General features: G+C 61.8%; 1 protein-coding gene across 2 annotated transcripts; it reads left to right on the top strand.

Moving 5' to 3' along the window:
- Positions 1–419: 419 nt before the first annotated feature.
- LZTR1 (leucine zipper like transcription regulator 1) lies at positions 420–17,633 on the top strand. 2 transcript variants are annotated; one of them, XM_038575958.1, is made up of 21 exons: positions 420–703; positions 1,173–1,235; positions 3,924–3,980; positions 5,711–5,790; positions 6,201–6,309; positions 6,816–6,899; positions 8,201–8,258; positions 9,008–9,147; positions 11,056–11,257; positions 11,598–11,753; positions 11,872–11,982; positions 12,229–12,321; positions 12,492–12,587; positions 12,667–12,832; positions 13,029–13,198; positions 13,661–13,772; positions 14,592–14,718; positions 14,806–14,955; positions 15,617–15,722; positions 15,810–15,890; positions 16,160–17,633. In XM_038575958.1, the coding sequence occupies exons 1-21, from the start codon at positions 504–506 to the stop codon at positions 16,274–16,276; spliced, it is 2,478 nt and encodes an 825-aa protein (XP_038431886.1). In that variant the 5' UTR covers positions 420–503; the 3' UTR covers positions 16,277–17,633. The 2 variants fall into 2 exon arrangements, with proteins under 2 accessions (XP_038431886.1, XP_038431885.1); XM_038575957.1 differs by having other exon boundaries at positions 421–703; positions 13,616–13,772.
- The last annotated feature ends 626 nt before the right edge of the window (positions 17,634–18,259 follow it).

Genomic DNA, 18,259 nt, shown 5'->3' with positions numbered 1-18,259 from the left:
GCCAAAAGGAATACCGCGGGGGAGACGCGGCAGCCAGAAGTGGGGGCGCAGGGCTTCCTCCTAGGTCGCTGCAAGCCCGGAACCCTCCACCCGGGATCCCGGGGGCGGCGGACGGTCAAGGCCGAGCCCCGCGCAAACAGGGCATGCCGGGAAGTGTGGCCCCTCTCCCGCAGACGTGGGCCTGGCCGGCGCCGGGGAAGTGCAGTCCGGACGGGGCTGGGGACCGGACGCCGCCTTCCCTGGAAGGGGGCAGCGGCCGCGCGTACTGGGCGGGAAATGCTTCCCAGAGGGTCACCGGCTCCCCGCTTCCCGGGGGTGGCGCCGGCCCGCGGACTCACGAGGAGCGCTCAGTTTGCCGGGAGGGGCGGGCGGCCGAGCGGCGCAGGCCGGAAGTGTGGCGCGGTCGGCACAGGGCTCGCCTGGGAAATGTAGTCCCTCGGGGCGGCCCGGGGCGGTGGCTGCACGTCCCGCGGACCGGGTGGCTGATCAGGCGTGGACCCGGGATGGCTGGGCCGGGGGGCTCGGGAGGCCCGATCGGGGCCGGGGCCCTGGCGGGCAGCGCACGGTCCAAGGTAGCCCCGAGCGTGGACTTTGACCACAGCTGCTCTGACAGTGTTGAGTACCTGACACTCAACTTCGGGCCCTTCGAGACAGTGCATCGTTGGCGGCGCCTCCCGCCCTGCGACGAGTTCGTGGGGGCCCGGTACGGCGGAGTAGAGGGGGTCTTGGGGACCGGGGGTGTCTGGGAGGTCCCGGGGAGGGGCCCAGGGGCGAGGCCAGGGCGTGGAGTCCAGCCCTGGGTCCTGGCAGTGGGGGGTGGGGAGGAAGTGATGGTGCCCTGGAAGATGTCTGGAGCGGAGGGGGTGTGCAGAGGGCGTCTCGGGGCGGGGTGGGGCCCGGGGCAGGTACTAGGGCCAAGTGGTGTTGGTGGGTCTGGAGCTGGGGTCCCAGCAGCTCTGCAGTGGGGCCCGGAGTCCAGAGAGCCCCCCGGCAATATCAGGGGTCTGTATACAGGGTCCTGGGGTACTGGTGGAATTTAGGGACCTCTATCCGTCTTAGCAGCCGAGAGGTGTTACCTAATTTCTGCGGCAGCCCTCGTGCTTAGCCTCATTCCTTGGGCGCCCCCAGGAGGGTCCTGACCTCACTGCCGCCCACCCATTCTTTCTTTCCAGGCGCAGCAAGCACACAGTGGTGGCCTATAAAGATGCCATCTATGTATTTGGTGGAGACAATGGGTGAGTGAGTATGCATCAGGGTGTTAGAACCGGGGGAGGGAGAAACATGGTGGCACTTCTCCTTCACTGTAGTTCTCTTTGGACTTTATCCACATGCTCACATGGCAGCATTTAGAGGGCACAGTTTTTTGTTTGTTTTGTTTTTAAATTCCCATATTTTCCACCTTTTTGCAAAGGTGTTCCCACATTGCCATAAATTCCTGGGAAACAACTTTCCTGATGTTTTGTTGGTGGACACACTTCTATCCCATGAACTATTCCCACTTAAGTGGTGGCTGGTCTCCTTTGGTTAAAGATAATGGCTGAGGTAAACCTTTGGTTTGTGTGACTGCTTCCTTCTGGTGGTGTTCCCCTAAGACCCATTCCCAGAGGGAAAGAGCTCTTATCACAGGCTGGGCCATGTTAAGTATGGGGCGTGGGCATAGCAGACATGCTTGGAGAGAAGGGGTCTGGTCTGGGCAGAGAAGCCTTCCTGGAGGGGTTGATGACCTGAAAGATAAGTTAGAGTGAGTCAGGTAAAAGAGAGTGTTCCAGGCAGAAGGACCAGCATGGGCAATGGCCCGGAGGTTGGGGGATGCAGAATGGCACCAGGCCTAGAGTCTGGACAGGGCTTCCCTCCCGCATTCATTCGTTGATGTGGTTCAGGAAAGGCCAGGGATGCCCACCAGGGCTCTGGGAGGCTTGGGAGCCTGCTAGACGTGGGGCTGAAGCTTGAAGCTTGATCCGGATAGACCGAGCTCAGTTCAAATTAGAGCTTTGTGACTGGGCTCCGGGTGGTGGCTTAAATCTCCTCCTCTGTATAGGGGGTGCCTGCATGCTCTGCTTTTGCAGTGTGCTCCTCAGGGTCAGTGAGCACAAAGCTGGGAAGGGCTCAAGACAGAGGTCTGGCTGTCCTGCAGATGCAGTGTTTGCACATGACCGATTTCTGCCCATGAGTCCATCCCTGCCTCTCAACCACAGGACGTGGCCTGAGGTCCAAAAAGGGCTGGCCTCTGATCGGTTCTGCAGCCTTGGTCTTTCAGGACTCCCTGGGGGTGAGGGAGCTGACTTGGAGGTGTTGGGGTACACAGGACCCCACAAGGACCTGCAGACCAACAGTGTGGTCTCCTTGGGCATGGCCTCTGGCCTCCAGCCTGTCTCCCCAATAGCTTCTTTCCCCATGAGCAGCCAGAGGGACCCATTTGAAGATGCAAGTCTCAGTGTGTTCCTCCTCAGCACATAGCCCTGGGGACTCCCCTCCGTCTGAGTACAAGCCCAAGCTGTCCTGGCAGCCGACCCTTTACGCTTGCGCCCGCCCTGATTTTCTGCCTTTGTTTTGCACGGCACTGGGCTACACCCCTGTCTTGCTGTGTTCTGAGTGAACCAAACATCTCCTGCTCAGGCCCTGGTACTGGCTGTTCCCTCCTTCCCGCCCTTCCTGCCTCTCTTCTGAATATACTGTGAGTGAGGCCCTCCCGGCCACCTGGACCAGCTGTTGGCCCTCCCCTCCCCTTCTGCACCTCTTGCCGGCCCCATGGTAAGAGCACCGATCCCACAGATACCCTCAGAGTTCTCTCAGAACACACAGATGTTTATGTGTCTCCTCCATGAGGGGGGGACCTGTACCTGCCACACAGACAATTCAATAAATGTGTGTCACGTGAAAGAATGAAATGGGAAGAGGCATCTGCCCACAGATGCTCCCTGCTGCCTTAATGACAATCCCCCCACCCCAAACCAGGCAAGGCCTGGTGTCCAGCCCAGAGCAGGAAGTGGGAACATCCCTCCCAGAGTTCTGTAGCAGGTAGAGTTGGCATGGCAACTGTGTAGCAACCAGCAGAAATAATTTGCTACAATGTGGCATCAAGAAACAGGGTACAGATTTGTCTCACCCTGGTTGCAATTTTGTAGAGATCCACTGGGTGCAGAGAAAGACCCCTTCCTGCAGCGTCTGGGAGGGGGGAGGAAAGGAGGGGGGAAGGAGCAGATGGGAGAAGGGAGAAATTATGGTCACATCTCGGCTTCCCAGCTCCTGGCTGCATGGCTGCATGGCCTTCGGCAGGCCCTTTATGTCCCGGGCCCCTTCCTCTTCTGCAAAGCAGGTGGAGCCCCTGGTGCAGACTGAGGGAAGGGTAGAGGGCGGTGCCCTGTATAGGCCTGGCATGCAGGGGGTGCTGGGCTCCTGTTGGCTGACTCCCTTCTTCCTTCTTACTGACTGACAAGGGCTGAGTGGAAACATGCAGGTCCTGCTAGGTTGTCACTGGACTTGTTTTCCATTTGATTGTATCTTTAATGTGGTTACATTGGCTTTGCAACAGGGAGGTGGAAGGAAGATCAGAGAGGAGGAAAGGGCCTCCCCTGAGATCTGGGAAGCTCTGCATTTTGGTAGCACAACCTCAGGAAAGGAGGCTCTGAGATGTGGGAGTGGGAGTTGGGGTTCTGGAGCCTGCCTTGGTGTGAGTCCTCAGGGCTACCTGCTGGGTGGCCAGGGTCATGCTTTGGACCCGACTGCAGGCAGGCCAGTCCCACGTACCTTGCAGCCCCGGTACCAGCACCATCTGGGGAGCTTCCTCTGTGGTCACCTCTCTGGGCCTTCGGGCATCAGCTGGCTGCCTGGCCCTGGCCAAGTCCCCACAACGGTCCCCACCCCTGGGCTGCAGTGTCCGATCGGCCCAGGACCGACCCCACCTGTCCCTGGCTGTCTTTCAGGAAGACCATGCTCAATGACCTCCTGCGGTTCGACGTGAAGGACTGCTCCTGGTGCAGGTAGGTGGCCTCGGAGCCCTAAGCACCTTCTTCCCCCTAGAAACCGGTAGCACTGTGCCAGGCCCCAATCACCAGCGGAGTCATGCTGGGGAAAGCTAGAAAGAAGCTTCGAGGAGGAGATAACAGTGGCCCTTAGCGTTCCTCTCTCTCTCCTGGGTTCCTTCTCCAGTCCCAACTCCGATTATTCTGAATCCTGTTAATTACAGGCATCTGTTTCATTGGTTGCAAGTCCTCAAATTCTGCCTGCGGAGAGCCCTTCCATCACTAGGCCTGTCTCCTGGGCCAGGGGCTGCTATGGGAGGTGACACAGGGTGGGGGGGCGTCAGCTTGTGGGTCCTTCCAGGACCGACCCTGTGTTGCTGTAGGATGCTGCCCAGGGGCTGACAGCACTGGCTCTCCTCCCCTCCGTGCCCCTGTGGGGCCCATCCTCTGCTTGGAGACCCCACATGGGTAGTGGGCAACAGGCAAGCCCTGGCCGCCTCCCGCAGATGGCCCTCCCAGCTGTGTGGCCTTGGCCAAGACACCTGCCCTCTCTGCTCATGGCATACGTGTACCCATCGGCTCCAGTCTGCAGCCTGCCCAGGGGGCAGCTCTCAGCTGAGGGGGAGAAAAGGGATCTCAGGATTAGGAGACACTGGGCTTCCTCCTGAGCTCTCCCATCTGCTCGTGCAGGAGTACAGACCCATCCAGCCACCTGGCTGCCACACTCTGCACAGGAGCTCTGGTGTAGCCCTCAGTCCCCCGAGTCCCCTCTGTGGTGGGGTCTCACCGCCCCTCTTTGGTGAAGGAGGACATCCAGGCCCAGGACCCACACCCTCCAAGCCTGGCAAACCAGGGTGGCATCATTGTGCACCACCCACCTTCTGCTCAGGAGACCTCCGTAGCTCTGGGATCACGAGAGAAGTTTTGTGTTGTTCGTCTCATCCTGGGTTTCATAACATAGCCCATAGTTATGGATCAGTTTTAAAAATCACCCTACAAACTGTACAATCCTTTACTAATGATTGCTTAAGGATAAAACTCTGAAAAGGAGCAGCCCCAGGAAAGCAGTATAAAGGGGTTTTTAACTCACTAAGTCAAGTGTGTGGCTGACCCCTGCGGATGGAAGCCAGTGCCGTGAAAGGACACTGGCCGTGAAAGGACAAGGATAGCTGATCCCGGAGTAGCCGGAAGACCTACTGTTTAGTTCAAAAAGCAGGTGTCATAAGATGCCTACCACATGACTCCACTTAGAAAATTACTCAGAGACATAAATACGCATAGGAAAGGTGTGTGGAGGGGTGACCTAAAGGTATAGATGGTGGTTTCTGGCAAAGGGATTATATGGAAGTCTCAGTGCTGGTTTTGTGTTTTTTCCTTATCAGCAACTTTTGTTAAAAGTTTCTATAATGAGGGGGCGCCTGGGTGGCTCAGTCGGTTAGCGTCCGACTCTTGGTCTCAGCTCAGGTCTTGATCTCAGGGTCATGAGTTCCAGCCCCATGTTAGGCTCCACGCTGGGCCCACATGGAGCCTACTAAAACAAAACAAAACAAAACAAAACAAAACAAAACAACCCATAAAATAAAGGTTTAAAAAAAACCTTTTCTTTTTTTAAGTTTCTCTAATGAGATAAGTATTGCCTACTAGATGCAAATATAAAAGGAATCCTGGGCGGGGGCGGGCTGCCCGGTGTGGCGTGGACCGCACAGCTGAGCCCCGCTGACACCCGCTGCCCCGTTTCCCCCCACCAGGGCCTTCACCACTGGCACCCCACCAGCCCCCCGCTACCACCACTCGGCCGTTGTCTACGGAAGCAGCATGTTTGTCTTTGGTGAGCTGCCTCTCCTCCTGGGTGCCGTGCCCTCTTCGGGGCTCCAGCTCCCCTGTCCCGCCACCAGGCCTGGGGCTCCTGTGCTGTGCATGGCCAGCCTCTGTCCCGCCTTGTCCTCTGTCGGAGTCCTCTGAGTTCCTGCACTGGGCTGGGGGCCCCTCAAGGGCCTCGTTCCCTCATTGTCCCGATCTCATGGGGTGACTGCTCGGGAAGGTGGCTCTCCTCCCTCCTCTGTCACTCTGCCAGGGGCAGGGGTCTGTTCATTTCTGTGTCCGAGCCTAGCACAGAGTCAGGCACGCGGTAGGTGCTCCCTGAGGCTTAGGGAGGGAGTCCCAGAGTACATCTTAAGTGAGGCTGGATTCTTCTCCCCCTGCCTTTGGGTGTGATGGTTTCTCGCTCTCTCTACCCAGGGGGCTACACTGGGGACATTTATTCCAATTCTAACCTGAAGAATAAAAACGACCTTTTTGAATATAAGTTTGCAACTGGCCAATGGACGGAGTGGAAAATTGAAGGACGGTGAGAGACTTTGCTGAAACCTTTGGGGGCTGTCCCGATGGCTACGGCGCTGGGTCCCTGGTGGCAGCTGGCCTGCGATCTGGGCCCTGTAGCTTTACAGGAGAGCCCGAGGCTCAGGAGGCTTGAGTCGTGCTCATTCCCAGCTGTGACTGTCTGAGGCCCCCTCCCTGCTCTTGGATTCCCTGCTCTCAGAGAGCAGAGGAGCCCCGGTGCACTGATGGGCCCTTCTCTGGTCCTGTTTTGCCAGGACCCTCCCCCACCCCGACTCTGATATTTCTGTGTTGGCTGGGAGAGGCCTTTACCCTGGGGACATGGGACATCTGAATTCCTCATCCCACTGCCCCGCCTCATGAACCCAGCCTCATGACCCCCAGCTGGCATCCCCAGAGCCCTGGTGTTGGCAGATGTAGGCATGGCAACCCTGGGGTCCCGGCCCGCCGCTTGGGGTTGTGAAGCTCGGGTCTGTGCTGGGTGGCCTCACTCCTCACCCCCTCCCCATGCTGCAGGTTGCCAGTCGCTAGGTCTGCCCACGGCGCCACGGTGTACAGCGACAAGCTGTGGATCTTTGCTGGCTATGACGGCAATGCCAGGTAGGTGGTGCCTGTGCACCGGCCTCTGGGCAGCCCTGTACGTGTACCGAGGGGGGCCTTCCTGGCATGGGAAGGCTCAGGCTGGGGGTTTCTCAGGAGGGTAATGTGGACAGGAGTGAGGGGAGGGTGGGATGGAGGTGGAGGGGAGCTGAGTGGAGCTCCCACCCAACCCCACAGCCCTGAGGCCCCTCCTGGGGGCATCCGAGGGGGCGGCAAGCCTGGCCCATTTTTGTGCCGCTCAGAGTGTGCTGGTCTCCACGGCAATAGGTGGCCTAGCTGGTGTCAGAGCTGGGGGAGGGGGGTGTGCGTCTGAACTGCCCAGGTGAAAATACTCGAGCTCAAGGTGAGCAGGTGGTGGCAGCAGCAGGGCTCAGACCCGGCCCCTCCTCTCTGGATGACAACATGGGGTTCCTGCCTACGTAGCAGGGACTGGATCTACCTCCTTCCTTTTTTTTTATTATTATTATTTATTTATTTATTCATGAGAGACTGAGAGAGAGAGAGAGAGAGAGAGAGAGAGAGAGGGAGGCAGAGAGAGAAGCAGGCTCCATGCAGGGAGCTGAACGCGGGACTCGATCCCGAGAGAGAGAGAGAGAGAGAGAGAGAGAGAGGGAGGCAGAGAGAGAAGCAGGCTCCATGCAGGGAGCTGAACGCGGGACTCGATCCCGGGTCCCCAGGACCACGCCCCGGGCCGAAGGCAGGCGCTAAACCACTGAGCCACTCAGGGACCCCCTATCTATAGAAAATTGGCTTCGCTGCATTTTTCTGGTTACAAAAGTAGCATGTGCTCATTCCCTGAGATCTCAGCATTATAGAAACTCCAAGGGGTGGGGCGCCTGGCTGGTTCAGGTCTTGGAGCTGTGAGTTTGAGCTAAGTGTTGGATATAGAGATTACAAAAAAAAAAAAAGAAAAAAAAAAAAGAAGAAGAAGCAGCAGCTCCAAGAGGTGGCAATGTTAGTGGTGGTTTCTGGGAGCTTTGCCTCTGAAGTCCTCTCTAAGCCCCAGGGGTGAGCCGAGTGAGACTGACCCTGCCACACTGGTGAGACATTGTGAATGATGGTGTGTGTTCCCTGGGTGGGGAGCTGGGGGGCCACATAGCAAGGGTTCAGTGCAGCCCCTACCCTGAAGCTCCCACCTCATGGCTGCTCCCCAGGCCCCTGATCAGAGTCCTGCATGATGTGTCGTTCCCTGGAGCCGTCCCTCCTGGCTGGGCCTAGCCCACCCTGCCACCATTCCCAGCTGTGGAGATCCTGACACTCGTCCCTCCATGCCCCCCCCCCCCCCCCCCATCCTAATGCAGGTTGAATGACATGTGGACCATTGGCCTCCAAGACCGGGAGCTCACATGCTGGGAGGAGGTGAGGGGCACAGGGAGAGGCGATGGGGGGCAGGGGAGGCCGGGAGGTAAGGGGCACAGGGCGGGGGGCTGGGGTGGGCGGGGGTAGGAGCTGCTTTCTCCCCCTTTGCCGAGGCCAGGCCTCACCCTCCCTGCTGACTTCCTGCCCAATTCCAGCCGCACTGACCTAGTACTGGCAAAAGGCTCTGGGACGCCTGGGTAGCTCAGGGTTTGGACGTCTGCCTTTGGCTCAGGTCGTGACCCCGGGGTCCTGGGATCGAGTCCTGCATTGGGCTCCCCACAGTTAGCCTGCTTCTCCCTCTGTGTCTCTCATGAATAATGAATAAAACCTAAATAAATAAATAAATAAATAAATAATAAATAAATAAATAAATAAATAAAGGCTCTGTGGCTCAGATGGCAGCTGGTCCTGGTGACTGGTGCAGCCTGGGTACTTGTGATTTGAGCACAGCGAGCTCAGCCTGCTGGCGGGTGTCCTGCTCGCTGCCGTTTCTGGCCAGTCGATCTGACTGCCCTGCCGTCTTTCCCCTGGGGTGTCTTTCCCTGGTGGTGAGGATTCTTAGCATCCACTGTTAAAAACTGGGCCCATTTTTAGGTGGGCGAGGTGGGACTTTAAGCTGTTCTCCAGGAATCAATCTCTGAAACCTCATTCACAGAAGTTTCAAGAATGAAAGTAGTCCGAGTTCAGCAGTGTAAGTCTGAGCCCCTTGCCCGGCCGGGGCCTGTGGCTGAGCTTCCTCCCTACCCCAGGTGGCCCAGAGTGGCGAGATCCCGCCCTCCTGCTGCAACTTCCCGGTGGCCGTGTGCCGCGACAAGATGTTTGTGTTCTCAGGGCAGAGCGGAGCCAAGATAACCAACAACCTCTTCCAGTTTGAATTCAAGGACAAGACGTGAGTGCCCTGGTGGTGGGACGCATGGTGTGGAGCGGTCCTCTGGGCTCCTGGCGCAGCAGGAGCTGCCCTTCCAGAGCGGGGAGATGCGGGCACCCCCATGCAGACTGTGCAGGCCGGGCCCCTCTCTCTGCCCAGTGCAAAGGATGGCTCCTGCCCCGCGGATGGCCTGGTCGGTGCCACTGGTAACGGATGTGGCCGGCGTAGAGCTCATATGATGCAGAAGACTGGAGGGGTGCTCAGGACCTGAGAGCATCCAGCCTATGCCGTCCTTGGCTGCTGGCCAGCCCTCGTGATGGGGACTGAGCCCTGGAGGTGGCACGGGGGGGCATTGGCTCTGGGAGTGAATGGAGGGGATGGAACAGGGAGCTTCTGCTGCAGGTCATAGAGGCTTGGAGAGGGGACTTGGAGCTGCCCTGAGGGCCAGTGGTGTTGGCTGGGAAGGAGAAAGGTCAGGACATCCCAGGCAGGGGGAGTCCCGCTGACACCTGCCCAGGCCTCCTGTCTCGGGCTGGCCGGGCCTGAGAGAAGAGCCACACTGCACACAGGCCTGTGTCTCCGTCCTGGCCTCGGTGCTCACGGCGGGAGGCAGTAAAGATGGCTCAGAGCCAGTAGGAAGAGACCTGGAGAGGTGAGGGATGTTGGAAGCAGAGGCCAGGTGTGCCCAGATGTGGGGGGGGTCAGACACGCAGTCTCTGGCCAGGTGGAAGGTGGCTAATGTGTGCAGGGTTCTCGGGGAGGTGCACATACTGGGGGAGACACAGGGCCCGGGGGCTGCCCGGGGGTGTGGGGGCTCAGGAAGGTGCATTGACGGAGTGGAGGGCTGCAGCGTGAGGGACCCAGGCCAGAGCCGGGGGCAGAGCTGCAGCTTGGGGCAGAGTGGACAGGGGTAGGAAGAAAATCAGGGGCAGTCTGGCCACAGGCAGCAGCTCAGGCCGGGTGTCAGGAGACCGCAGTGGCCCCTGGCAGCAGAGGAGCCCCAGGGGGTGGGGTCAGTGTGGTGCCACCTTCCTCAGGCTGGCCTGCTTCCAGCCCCCCAGACAGCCACCTGCCCAACATCATGCCTGTGCCCTTTGCTCCCCCGCCCCCGGAGGTGGAAACAAACACCCTGGCCTTCTCTAGGCCATGCGTAGGTGTGTGCTGTGGGCCTTGCACAGGTGCCACCCCCAATGACTGCACACAGAGGCTGCTGCTCTGAGGTGCTTAGCACTGAGGTCTCCTACAGAGCACCTCCACCTTACCCCATCCCCAGATGGGCAGTCAGGGCCCCTGCCTTCTGGAGATGGGCTTTGCCCAGGCAGGTCTGCGTGCTGAACACCCCCCGCCCCCGCCCCAGTAGCAGGGGCAGCAGGGCACCCGGTGAGCCCAGCATGTGCCGGGTACAGGGGGCAGCGTGGAGCCAGATGGCATGCCTGCCTGACCAGGATCGTGTGGGTGTCAAAGAGAGGATATGCTGGGAGGTGTTAGGAAGTCCTGGGAGGGTAGAGACTGTAGGAGCAGCATTGGAAGGGGGGGTCCTGGTAGCTCCCGGGAGTGAGGACTTGGCTGTGGGGACCATCCCACAGGGCAGAGTGTGGGCATGTCCCCATTCCCCCGAGAGTGGGATTGCGTCAAGGTACAGAGGCCACCCATCCTGCCTGCTTTATGGCCGGGGGGGCAGAAAGGGGTTCAGGCAGGACCCCACGGTGGGCTGAGTGCACCCAGGCTGAGCAGGTACCAGAGCGAAAGGGGATGAGGGGCGCTGGGTGGATGTGCTGCAGGCCCTCCTTGGAGCCAGCTGGTCTCCCCGGGGGCTGCAAGGCTCTCCCCTGCCCGGGCCTGCTGTTGGAAGACCTCAGAACCTGGGTGGAGGCCGTGGGGGCGCAGGACCCCCCACCCTAGCACCAGTTCACTGTCACATGCCCCCAGGTGGACCCGCATCCCCACCGAGCACCTGCTTCGTGGCTCCCCACCGCCCCCCCAGCGGCGCTATGGGCACACCATGGTGGCCTTTGACCGCCACCTCTACGTGTTTGGGGGCGCAGCGGACAACACGCTGCCTAACGAGCTGCACTGCTATGATGTGGACTTCCAGACCTGGGAGGTGGTGCAGCCCAGCTCGGACAGCGAGGTGAGTGCTGCCGGGCTGCGGTGCCCAGGGGGGCCAGGGGGGCCCAGGGGGGCCTGACTCACCTGCTCCCACTGCCCTGCACAGCACAGCCAGCAGGAGCCAGGCCAGGATGCGTGAGGCCCGAGGCCCTGGGCCCCTCTGCTCCGTCCTTGCCGCCTGTGGGCTCTCAGCATTTCCGTTCGCATCACGTCTGCACGGTGCTGGGGGTGCTCTCCCAGCACGCCCCGACTGCGGCCCGGCCCGGCCCAAACCATGCGCAGCCCCGGCTCCGGGTCAGGGTCAGCAGGAGCTCAGGCGCCGGCCCCGCCGACCGTCCCACCCGCCTGCCTCTCCCCTGCAGGTCGGCGCGGCTGAGGTGCCCGAGCGAGCATCGGCGTCCGAGGAGGCGCCCGCGCTGCCCTCCGAGGAGCGGGGCGGCTTCAAGAAGTCCCGGGATGTGTTCGGCCTGGACTTCGGCACCAGCACGGCCAAGCAGCCCGGCCCGCCGGCCTCCGAGGTGAGGGGGGCGCCCGGCCCGCTCTGCATCGCCCCCGCCGCTGCCGGGCCCTGAGGTCGGCCCCTCTCATGGGGGGAGGCTGAGGCTCAGAGGAGTGTGCATCCCCCCTTCCGCCCAGCTGCCCAGCGGAAGGCTCTTCCACGCGGCCGCTGTGATCTCAGACGCCATGTACATCTTCGGGGGGACCGTGGACAACAACATCCGGAGCGGGGAGATGTACAGGTTCCAGGTGGGCAGGGGGCAGCCAGGGCGGATGGGCGCCGGATGATGGACACTGAGGCCCAGCGTGGCGGGAGGGCACCAGAGTCAGGGCTGCGTCTGCTGGGACTCTAGGCGGGGGCAGCGGAGGATCGTCAGTGCAGGCTGGGGGGTGGGCGGCCTCCGGGGCTCGCGGGGCTGGGGTGCTTGGCCCAGAGGAGGCCAGAGCCCGGGCCGGTGGTGGCTTCCCTTGCCAACACTGGGTGTCCTCTCGCAGTTCTCCTGTTACCCCAAGTGCACGCTGCATGAGGACTACGGGCGGCTGTGGGAGAGCCGCCAGTTCTGCGACGTGGAGTTTGTGCTGGGTGAGGTGGGTGCGCTCCCTCGGCCCGGCCTGCCCGCATGCTGCACGGTGGAGGCCGTGCCTCCCACTCCGGCCTGGAGGCCCCGACCCCCTCCCCTGGCCCTGGCCGGCTGGGCCTCCATCCCTGCCAGGACGAGGGTCCTGCGCTCCCCACTGAGGTGTCGCTATTGCTGCAGAAGGAGGAGTGTGTGCAGGGCCACGTGGCCATCGTCACGGCGCGGAGCCGCTGGCTGCGCAGGAAGATCGTGCAGGCGCGGGAGCGGCTGGGCCAGGTGAGGTGCCGCCCGGCCCCGTCCGGCTAGGGCAGCGGCGCCTGCGGGCACCCCTGAGCTCCCCTTTCTCTCCCTGCAGAAGCTAGAGGAGGAGGCAGGCCCGGCTCCCAGGGAGGTCCCTGCTGGGGCCGTGGGGGGGGCCCGGCCGCCCCTGCTGCGCGTGGCCATCCGCGAGGCCGAGGCCCGGCCCTTCGAAGTGCTCATGCAGTTCCTCTACACGGACAAGATCAAGTACCCGCGGAAAGGTGGGCTGCTGGGGGAGCCGGGTGGACGGGGTGGGGGGGCACCCCGAGGCTCAGGGGCCACGGCCGGCCCGCACCCCGTGTGGTGGAGTTGTTGCCTAATGTCCTCCGGGAAGGGAGCCTCCTCCTCCCTTCTGCCCTGTGCCGTACCTTCTCCCCCTCCCCACATCCCTGAGGCTCAGGGAGCTCTTGGGCGCAGGCCACGTGGAGGACGTGCTGCTCATCATGGACGTGTACAAGTTGGCTCTGAGCTTCCAGCTGTGCCGCCTGGAGCAGCTGTGCCGCCAGTACATCGAGGCCTCCGTGGACCTGCAGAACGTGCTGGTCGTGTGCGAGAGCGCCGCCAGGCTGCAGCTGGGCCAGCTGAAGGTGCGGCCGGGGGTGTGCCGCCCACCCCGCCCTGCGCCGCCAGCCCCCGTCTGCCGCCAGCACCCCCAGGCCGCTGCCCTCCCCTGCCAGCCCCCACCCCGGGCCGCTGCTCTCCCTTGCCAGCCCCTGTCTGCCACCAGCCCCCTCCAGGCCGCTGCCAACCCCCACCCCAGGCCGCCGCCCTCCACCGCCAGCACCCCCCAGGCCGCTGCCCTCCCCTGCCAGCCCCCACCCCGGGCCGCTGCCCTCTGCCACCAGCCCTCTGTCTGCTGCCAGCCCCCCACCCCCGGCCGCCGCTCTCTGCCACCAGATCCGCCCCCCTGTCCTCTGCTGCCAGCCCCCCGCAAGCCATCCCAGCCCGGCTGCCGTCCCGGCCAAGGCCTGACCCTGCCTGCCTGCTCGGCTTGTGTGTCCCAGGAGCACTGCCTGAACTTCGTGGTGAAGGAGTCCCACTTCAACCAGGTGATCATGATGAAGGAGTTCGAGCGCCTCTCCTCCCCACTGATCGTGGAGATCGTTCGGCGGAAGCAGCAGCCGCCTCCCCGCGCCCCCTCAGAGCAGCCTGTGGACATCGGTAGGGACCTCGTCCCCAGCCCTGAGGGCAGCAGACAGGGATGGCATTCATCTTGGGTGGAGTCTTGGGAGCCGCCGAAGTACCTGCCTGGCCTCGGGGTGGCGTAGGGGTGCAGGGGCGCTGTAGTGCTCCCCCTGTAGTGCTCCTGGGGCACAGGGGCACGGGCACTCAGTCCACTCGGGCTCCCTGGAAGGAAGAGGCCTCGACCCATGGGGTGTCCTGCCGGCTGTGTGGCTGAGGGCGGGAATCTCCTGAGCCCGCTTCTGAGGTGGGCACAGGGCCCCTGCCTGGCAAGGGGGGCCGCCCTGACCGACATCAGGTTTGAGGGCTTCCGTCGGGAGCAGCGTGCTCACAGTCGCTGAGCTGCTCTTCTAGGTGCGCCCACCCTTTGGGGTCTAGTGAGGGGTATGCGCAGTCCAGAGATTTCGGATATTCCTGGTGCCTCCCTGTCCCCACCCAGCCCGGGAAGGGACAGCACAGTCTCCATCCCCTGACTCCCTGGGGCCTGTGGTGCCTCTGGCCGTTGGCCCGGAGTGACCCGTGGCAGGGCAGGGTGCTTGCCAGGCCCAGACGGGGCTTAAGCACCAGGGTGGGGAGGAGGGCTCACTGGGCTGAGTTGGGGAGATCAGACTCTGCGGGGCGGGCCAGAGTAGGGCTGCTGGCCTCTGGGAGGTTTTTTTCAGGGCAGCAACATGGGCAGATGAGCAAGAAGCGGTGCCTGTGGAGCCCTGGGTCTGAATCCTATGGCTCAGAGTCTGCTGAGGGGCGGGAGGCGTCTGCTCAAGGTACCCCCCCACTACCCCCTGGCCTCCCCACCAGGCACGTCTCTGATCCAGGACATGAAGGCATACCTGGAGGGAGCAGGTGCAGAGTTCTGTGACATCACTCTGCTGCTGGATGGGCACCCGAGACCGGCCCACAAGGCCATCCTGGCCGCTCGCTCCAGGTGGGTGGGGGTGTGGTGGCAGGGAGGGCAGGCCCCAGCCCTGCCTGCACTTGCTGAGAGCCAGGACTCCACCGCCCCTGTCTGCAGCTACTTCGAGGCCATGTTCCGGTCCTTCATGCCGGAGGACGGCCAGGTGAACATCTCCATTGGGGAGATGGTGCCCAGCAGGCAGGCCTTTGAGTCCATGCTGCGCTACATCTACTACGGGGAGGTCAACATGCCGCCGGAGGACTCTCTGCATCCTTGCCCCCACCCCCGGGGACGCTCCCGGGTCACCACTGGAGGTCCCAGGGCCCACCTTCCACCGCTCTGGAGACTGGCAGGCTGGTGCTGGCTGGGCGCTGTCCCAAGGATTTCCTGGTCCCTGGTGCTCTCTCAGGGTTCCCTGAAGCAGCTGGTCGGCAGGCAGAGAGGGGCTCACAGCCAGGAGGGGTGGGTGGGTGCTTGACCCTCACGACCCTTGACTCCACGCCCAGAGGAAGGGGTCGATCTGTGTGCTATGTGACAGGTGAGTAGATCGCCATGGAGTGATTCCCGGTCACATTGCTTGTTGGGGGTCTGAACTGGGTGCAAGATGTCTTTCAGGCCTCTGTGAGGCCATGGTTGGTTCTGGAAGTGCGCATATGGGTGTTTTCCTGGGAAAAAATTCCTGGGTTTTCGTTGGGTGTGGACTAGGACCTTCGACCCCCTAAGTACTTCACTGTCCCTCGTAGAGAGCAAGTCAGTGTCCTGATTAGATCGGTCCCTGGCGTGGAGTTGGGTTTCCGGGTTCTGAGCAAGCAGCAGGCGGCTCAGGTTTCTCCGCCCCTGCTGGGCCTGGGGCTCCAGCTGCACCCTCCCAGGGGAGATGGCGGGAGGACACGCTCCTCTGGGCGGCAGCTCCTTAACCAGTCCCCAGCTACCTGTTTGCGGCCCCCTACTATTACGGCTTCTACAACAACCGGCTGCAAGCGTACTGCAAGCAGAACCTGGAGATGAACGTGACCGTGCAGAACGTACTGCAGGTAGCTCACCTGGAGCCCGCGGGCCTCCCTGCACCTGGGCGGGTGGGTGAGAGATGCAGCAGCGCCTCAAGGAACCTGCCGTTCCAGATCCTGGAGGCGGCCGACAAGACGCAGGCCCTGGACATGAAGCGGCACTGCCTGCACATCATCGTGCACCAGTTCACCAAGGTCAGGGCCCTCCCCACCCAGCACCTGCTGCCTGCCCTCTTCAGGGACCCCTTCCCCTCCGCATTGGCCTTGGCCAGGCTTGGGGGGGCGGGGGTGGAGTCTCCCGCAGCAGGGGGCCCTGGGGTGAGCCCAGCAGAGCGTCCCCCTCCCCGCTGGCCACTTGGGGTGGCCATGCCCTGGCATGGTTGAGCCCCCGGGAGGCTCCAGCGCCCACCCCGGCCTCACGGGGCTCCAGGTCTATCCTGTCCCGGCCCTTTGCCCCCCCGCAGGTTTCCAAGCTGCCCACGCTGCGCTCGCTGAGTCAGCAGCTGCTGCTCGACATCATAGACTCGCTGGCCTCCCACATCTCCGACAAGCAGTGCGCAGAGCTGGGCGCCGACATATGAGGGTGCACGTGGCGCCAACCCCTTCCCCCCTGAGGAGCACGACTGTGCCGGCCCATGCCCCACCTGCCACAGATGATGCTGGCAACGCCGAGGCCTGAGGCAGAGTCGTCAGGCCTGCCAGTCACGGGGCAGGGGGCCCAGAGCCTCTGAAGGGAGAGGGGCCAGGGGGTTCTGAGCGCCCCCTTTCATTGCTGAGGACACACAGGTCCCCTGGGGAGCAGATGGTGAGACAGGCCCCCAGGCAGGACCCTCTCCCCGGCTGGAGGTATGGGTGGGAAGGCAGGACCCAGCAGTGGGAGCCCGCCAGCAGGGACTGTCCCTGGCTTGTCCATCTGGCCACTGATCCTACTTCCAAGGCCCGTCTGACCTGGGGGATACACAGTACCCCCTCACCTTCACTGAGGTTGCTGCAAGGGCCCCTATGATCACCCAGAGCTTGTGGGTGAGCAGATAGAATCGGACTCTGGGTGAGTTTTGGGGTGTGGAGGATCGTGAGTCAGTTCCTAGCCTGAGAGGTTAGCCATTCTGGCCTAGACTTGGCTTCCAGAGGGGTTGTAGGATCCCACCCCACTGTGTGCACATCAGGGGCCCCCAGCTGTGCCAGGAAGAAGTCAGGGAAGGTGCCCCCTAGGTCCCCGTCTGTTCCTAAGTATTTATTCTTTGTCCTAGACATGCCATTAAGACGACAGTAGTGCTAATCCACTACACACACCTCACGGGTATGGTCCCTCCCTGAATGGAGGATCGATCATGTGGTCCAAGTGCTTGGGACCAGCCAGTCCTGTCCAGTTCTCCATGTCAGCAGCTCCCAGCCCCATCTGGGGTGACCCAGTCATGGGGAGGGGAGGTTGTGGTGGAAATCCAGGCTAGCCTCTTCCCTCCCGAGGGGAACCTTGAGGTCCCAAGGCTACCTTGCTCCTGCACTGCAGGTTCCTGCCTAGGCTGGGGCACTAAGGACTGGCCACTGCATCCTTCCCTCCCCCAGCAGAAGGCCCTGTGAGCCCAACCTAACACAGAAAGCACTCTTCTGCCTCCTTTCTGGCACCAAGAACCCCAGGGACTCTTCTGTCCTGGCTACCAGGAAGCTACATCTGGGGACATGGCACCTACCACTCCCCAGCCCTTCCTGAACACTGGCAGGTGTCATGTATAGACAGATGGGAGCCTCAGCGGCAGGTGGGCACCCTCAGGCAAGGGGAGTCCATAAGGCCGCAAGCTAGGAAATGACCCGGCACAAGATGAGCTTCTGGGGGCCTGGAAACTCCAGGAAACATCTGCAAACCCTGCCCTACAGTGGACCCTGTAACCGGTCGCTTGATTCTCCTAAACATGAATAAATGAACTTACACACCGAGGACCCTGGAAAGCCAATTTCAGAACACTGCGTGGCACTTTCCAGGACTGGCGACAATTCCGTTATGCTCTAGGGGCTACAGTCGCTGAGGCCCAGCAGGGAGGCCACGTGTGCATGTAAAACCACCCTGCACACCAAGCTGTTTGCCAGTCACAGATGCGGGGAAGCCTACGTTCCAGTCAACTTGAAGAACTCAGGTTGAGGCCAGGATTGCTGCCCTTATGGCTGCCTCCAAGCTCCCCTACGTCTTCCCAGAGCTCTGGGGACTAGACCGGTCATTTCTGGGTGGGCCCTTACTACTTGCCAAGCATATGGCACCAGGTCAGAAATTGCCATCTTTGTCCGCTTTCTAGATGAGCCAGCCCGGTGGTGAGGGGGTGGCTGGTGTTCAGGTGCTGCACCCTACTGACTGCTGGACAGACTGGGCCAGCAGATGGAAGCCACACAGGTGTCCCCGCAAACTGCATCTGGCCTGGGTTTCACGAATATTTTCAAAGGGACTAGACCGCTTAAGCCTAGACTGCTTCAGGTACCAAGGAGAAGGTTCCTGGCGCCGGCCCTGGCCTCTGCTCACACCATCCTGTCCTTCAGAGAACCTGTGGGGCCTGGAGTTGCATGAGGGGGGGCGG

Source organism: Canis lupus, chromosome 26 (genome assembly GCF_011100685.1).
Source record: "Canis lupus familiaris isolate Mischka breed German Shepherd chromosome 26, alternate assembly UU_Cfam_GSD_1.0, whole genome shotgun sequence".
In the NCBI taxonomy this organism is placed as follows: Eukaryota; Metazoa; Chordata; class Mammalia; order Carnivora; family Canidae; genus Canis; species Canis lupus.
Note: the sequence above shows the minus strand (reverse complement) of the source record. Positions and strands in the feature narration are given on the sequence as shown.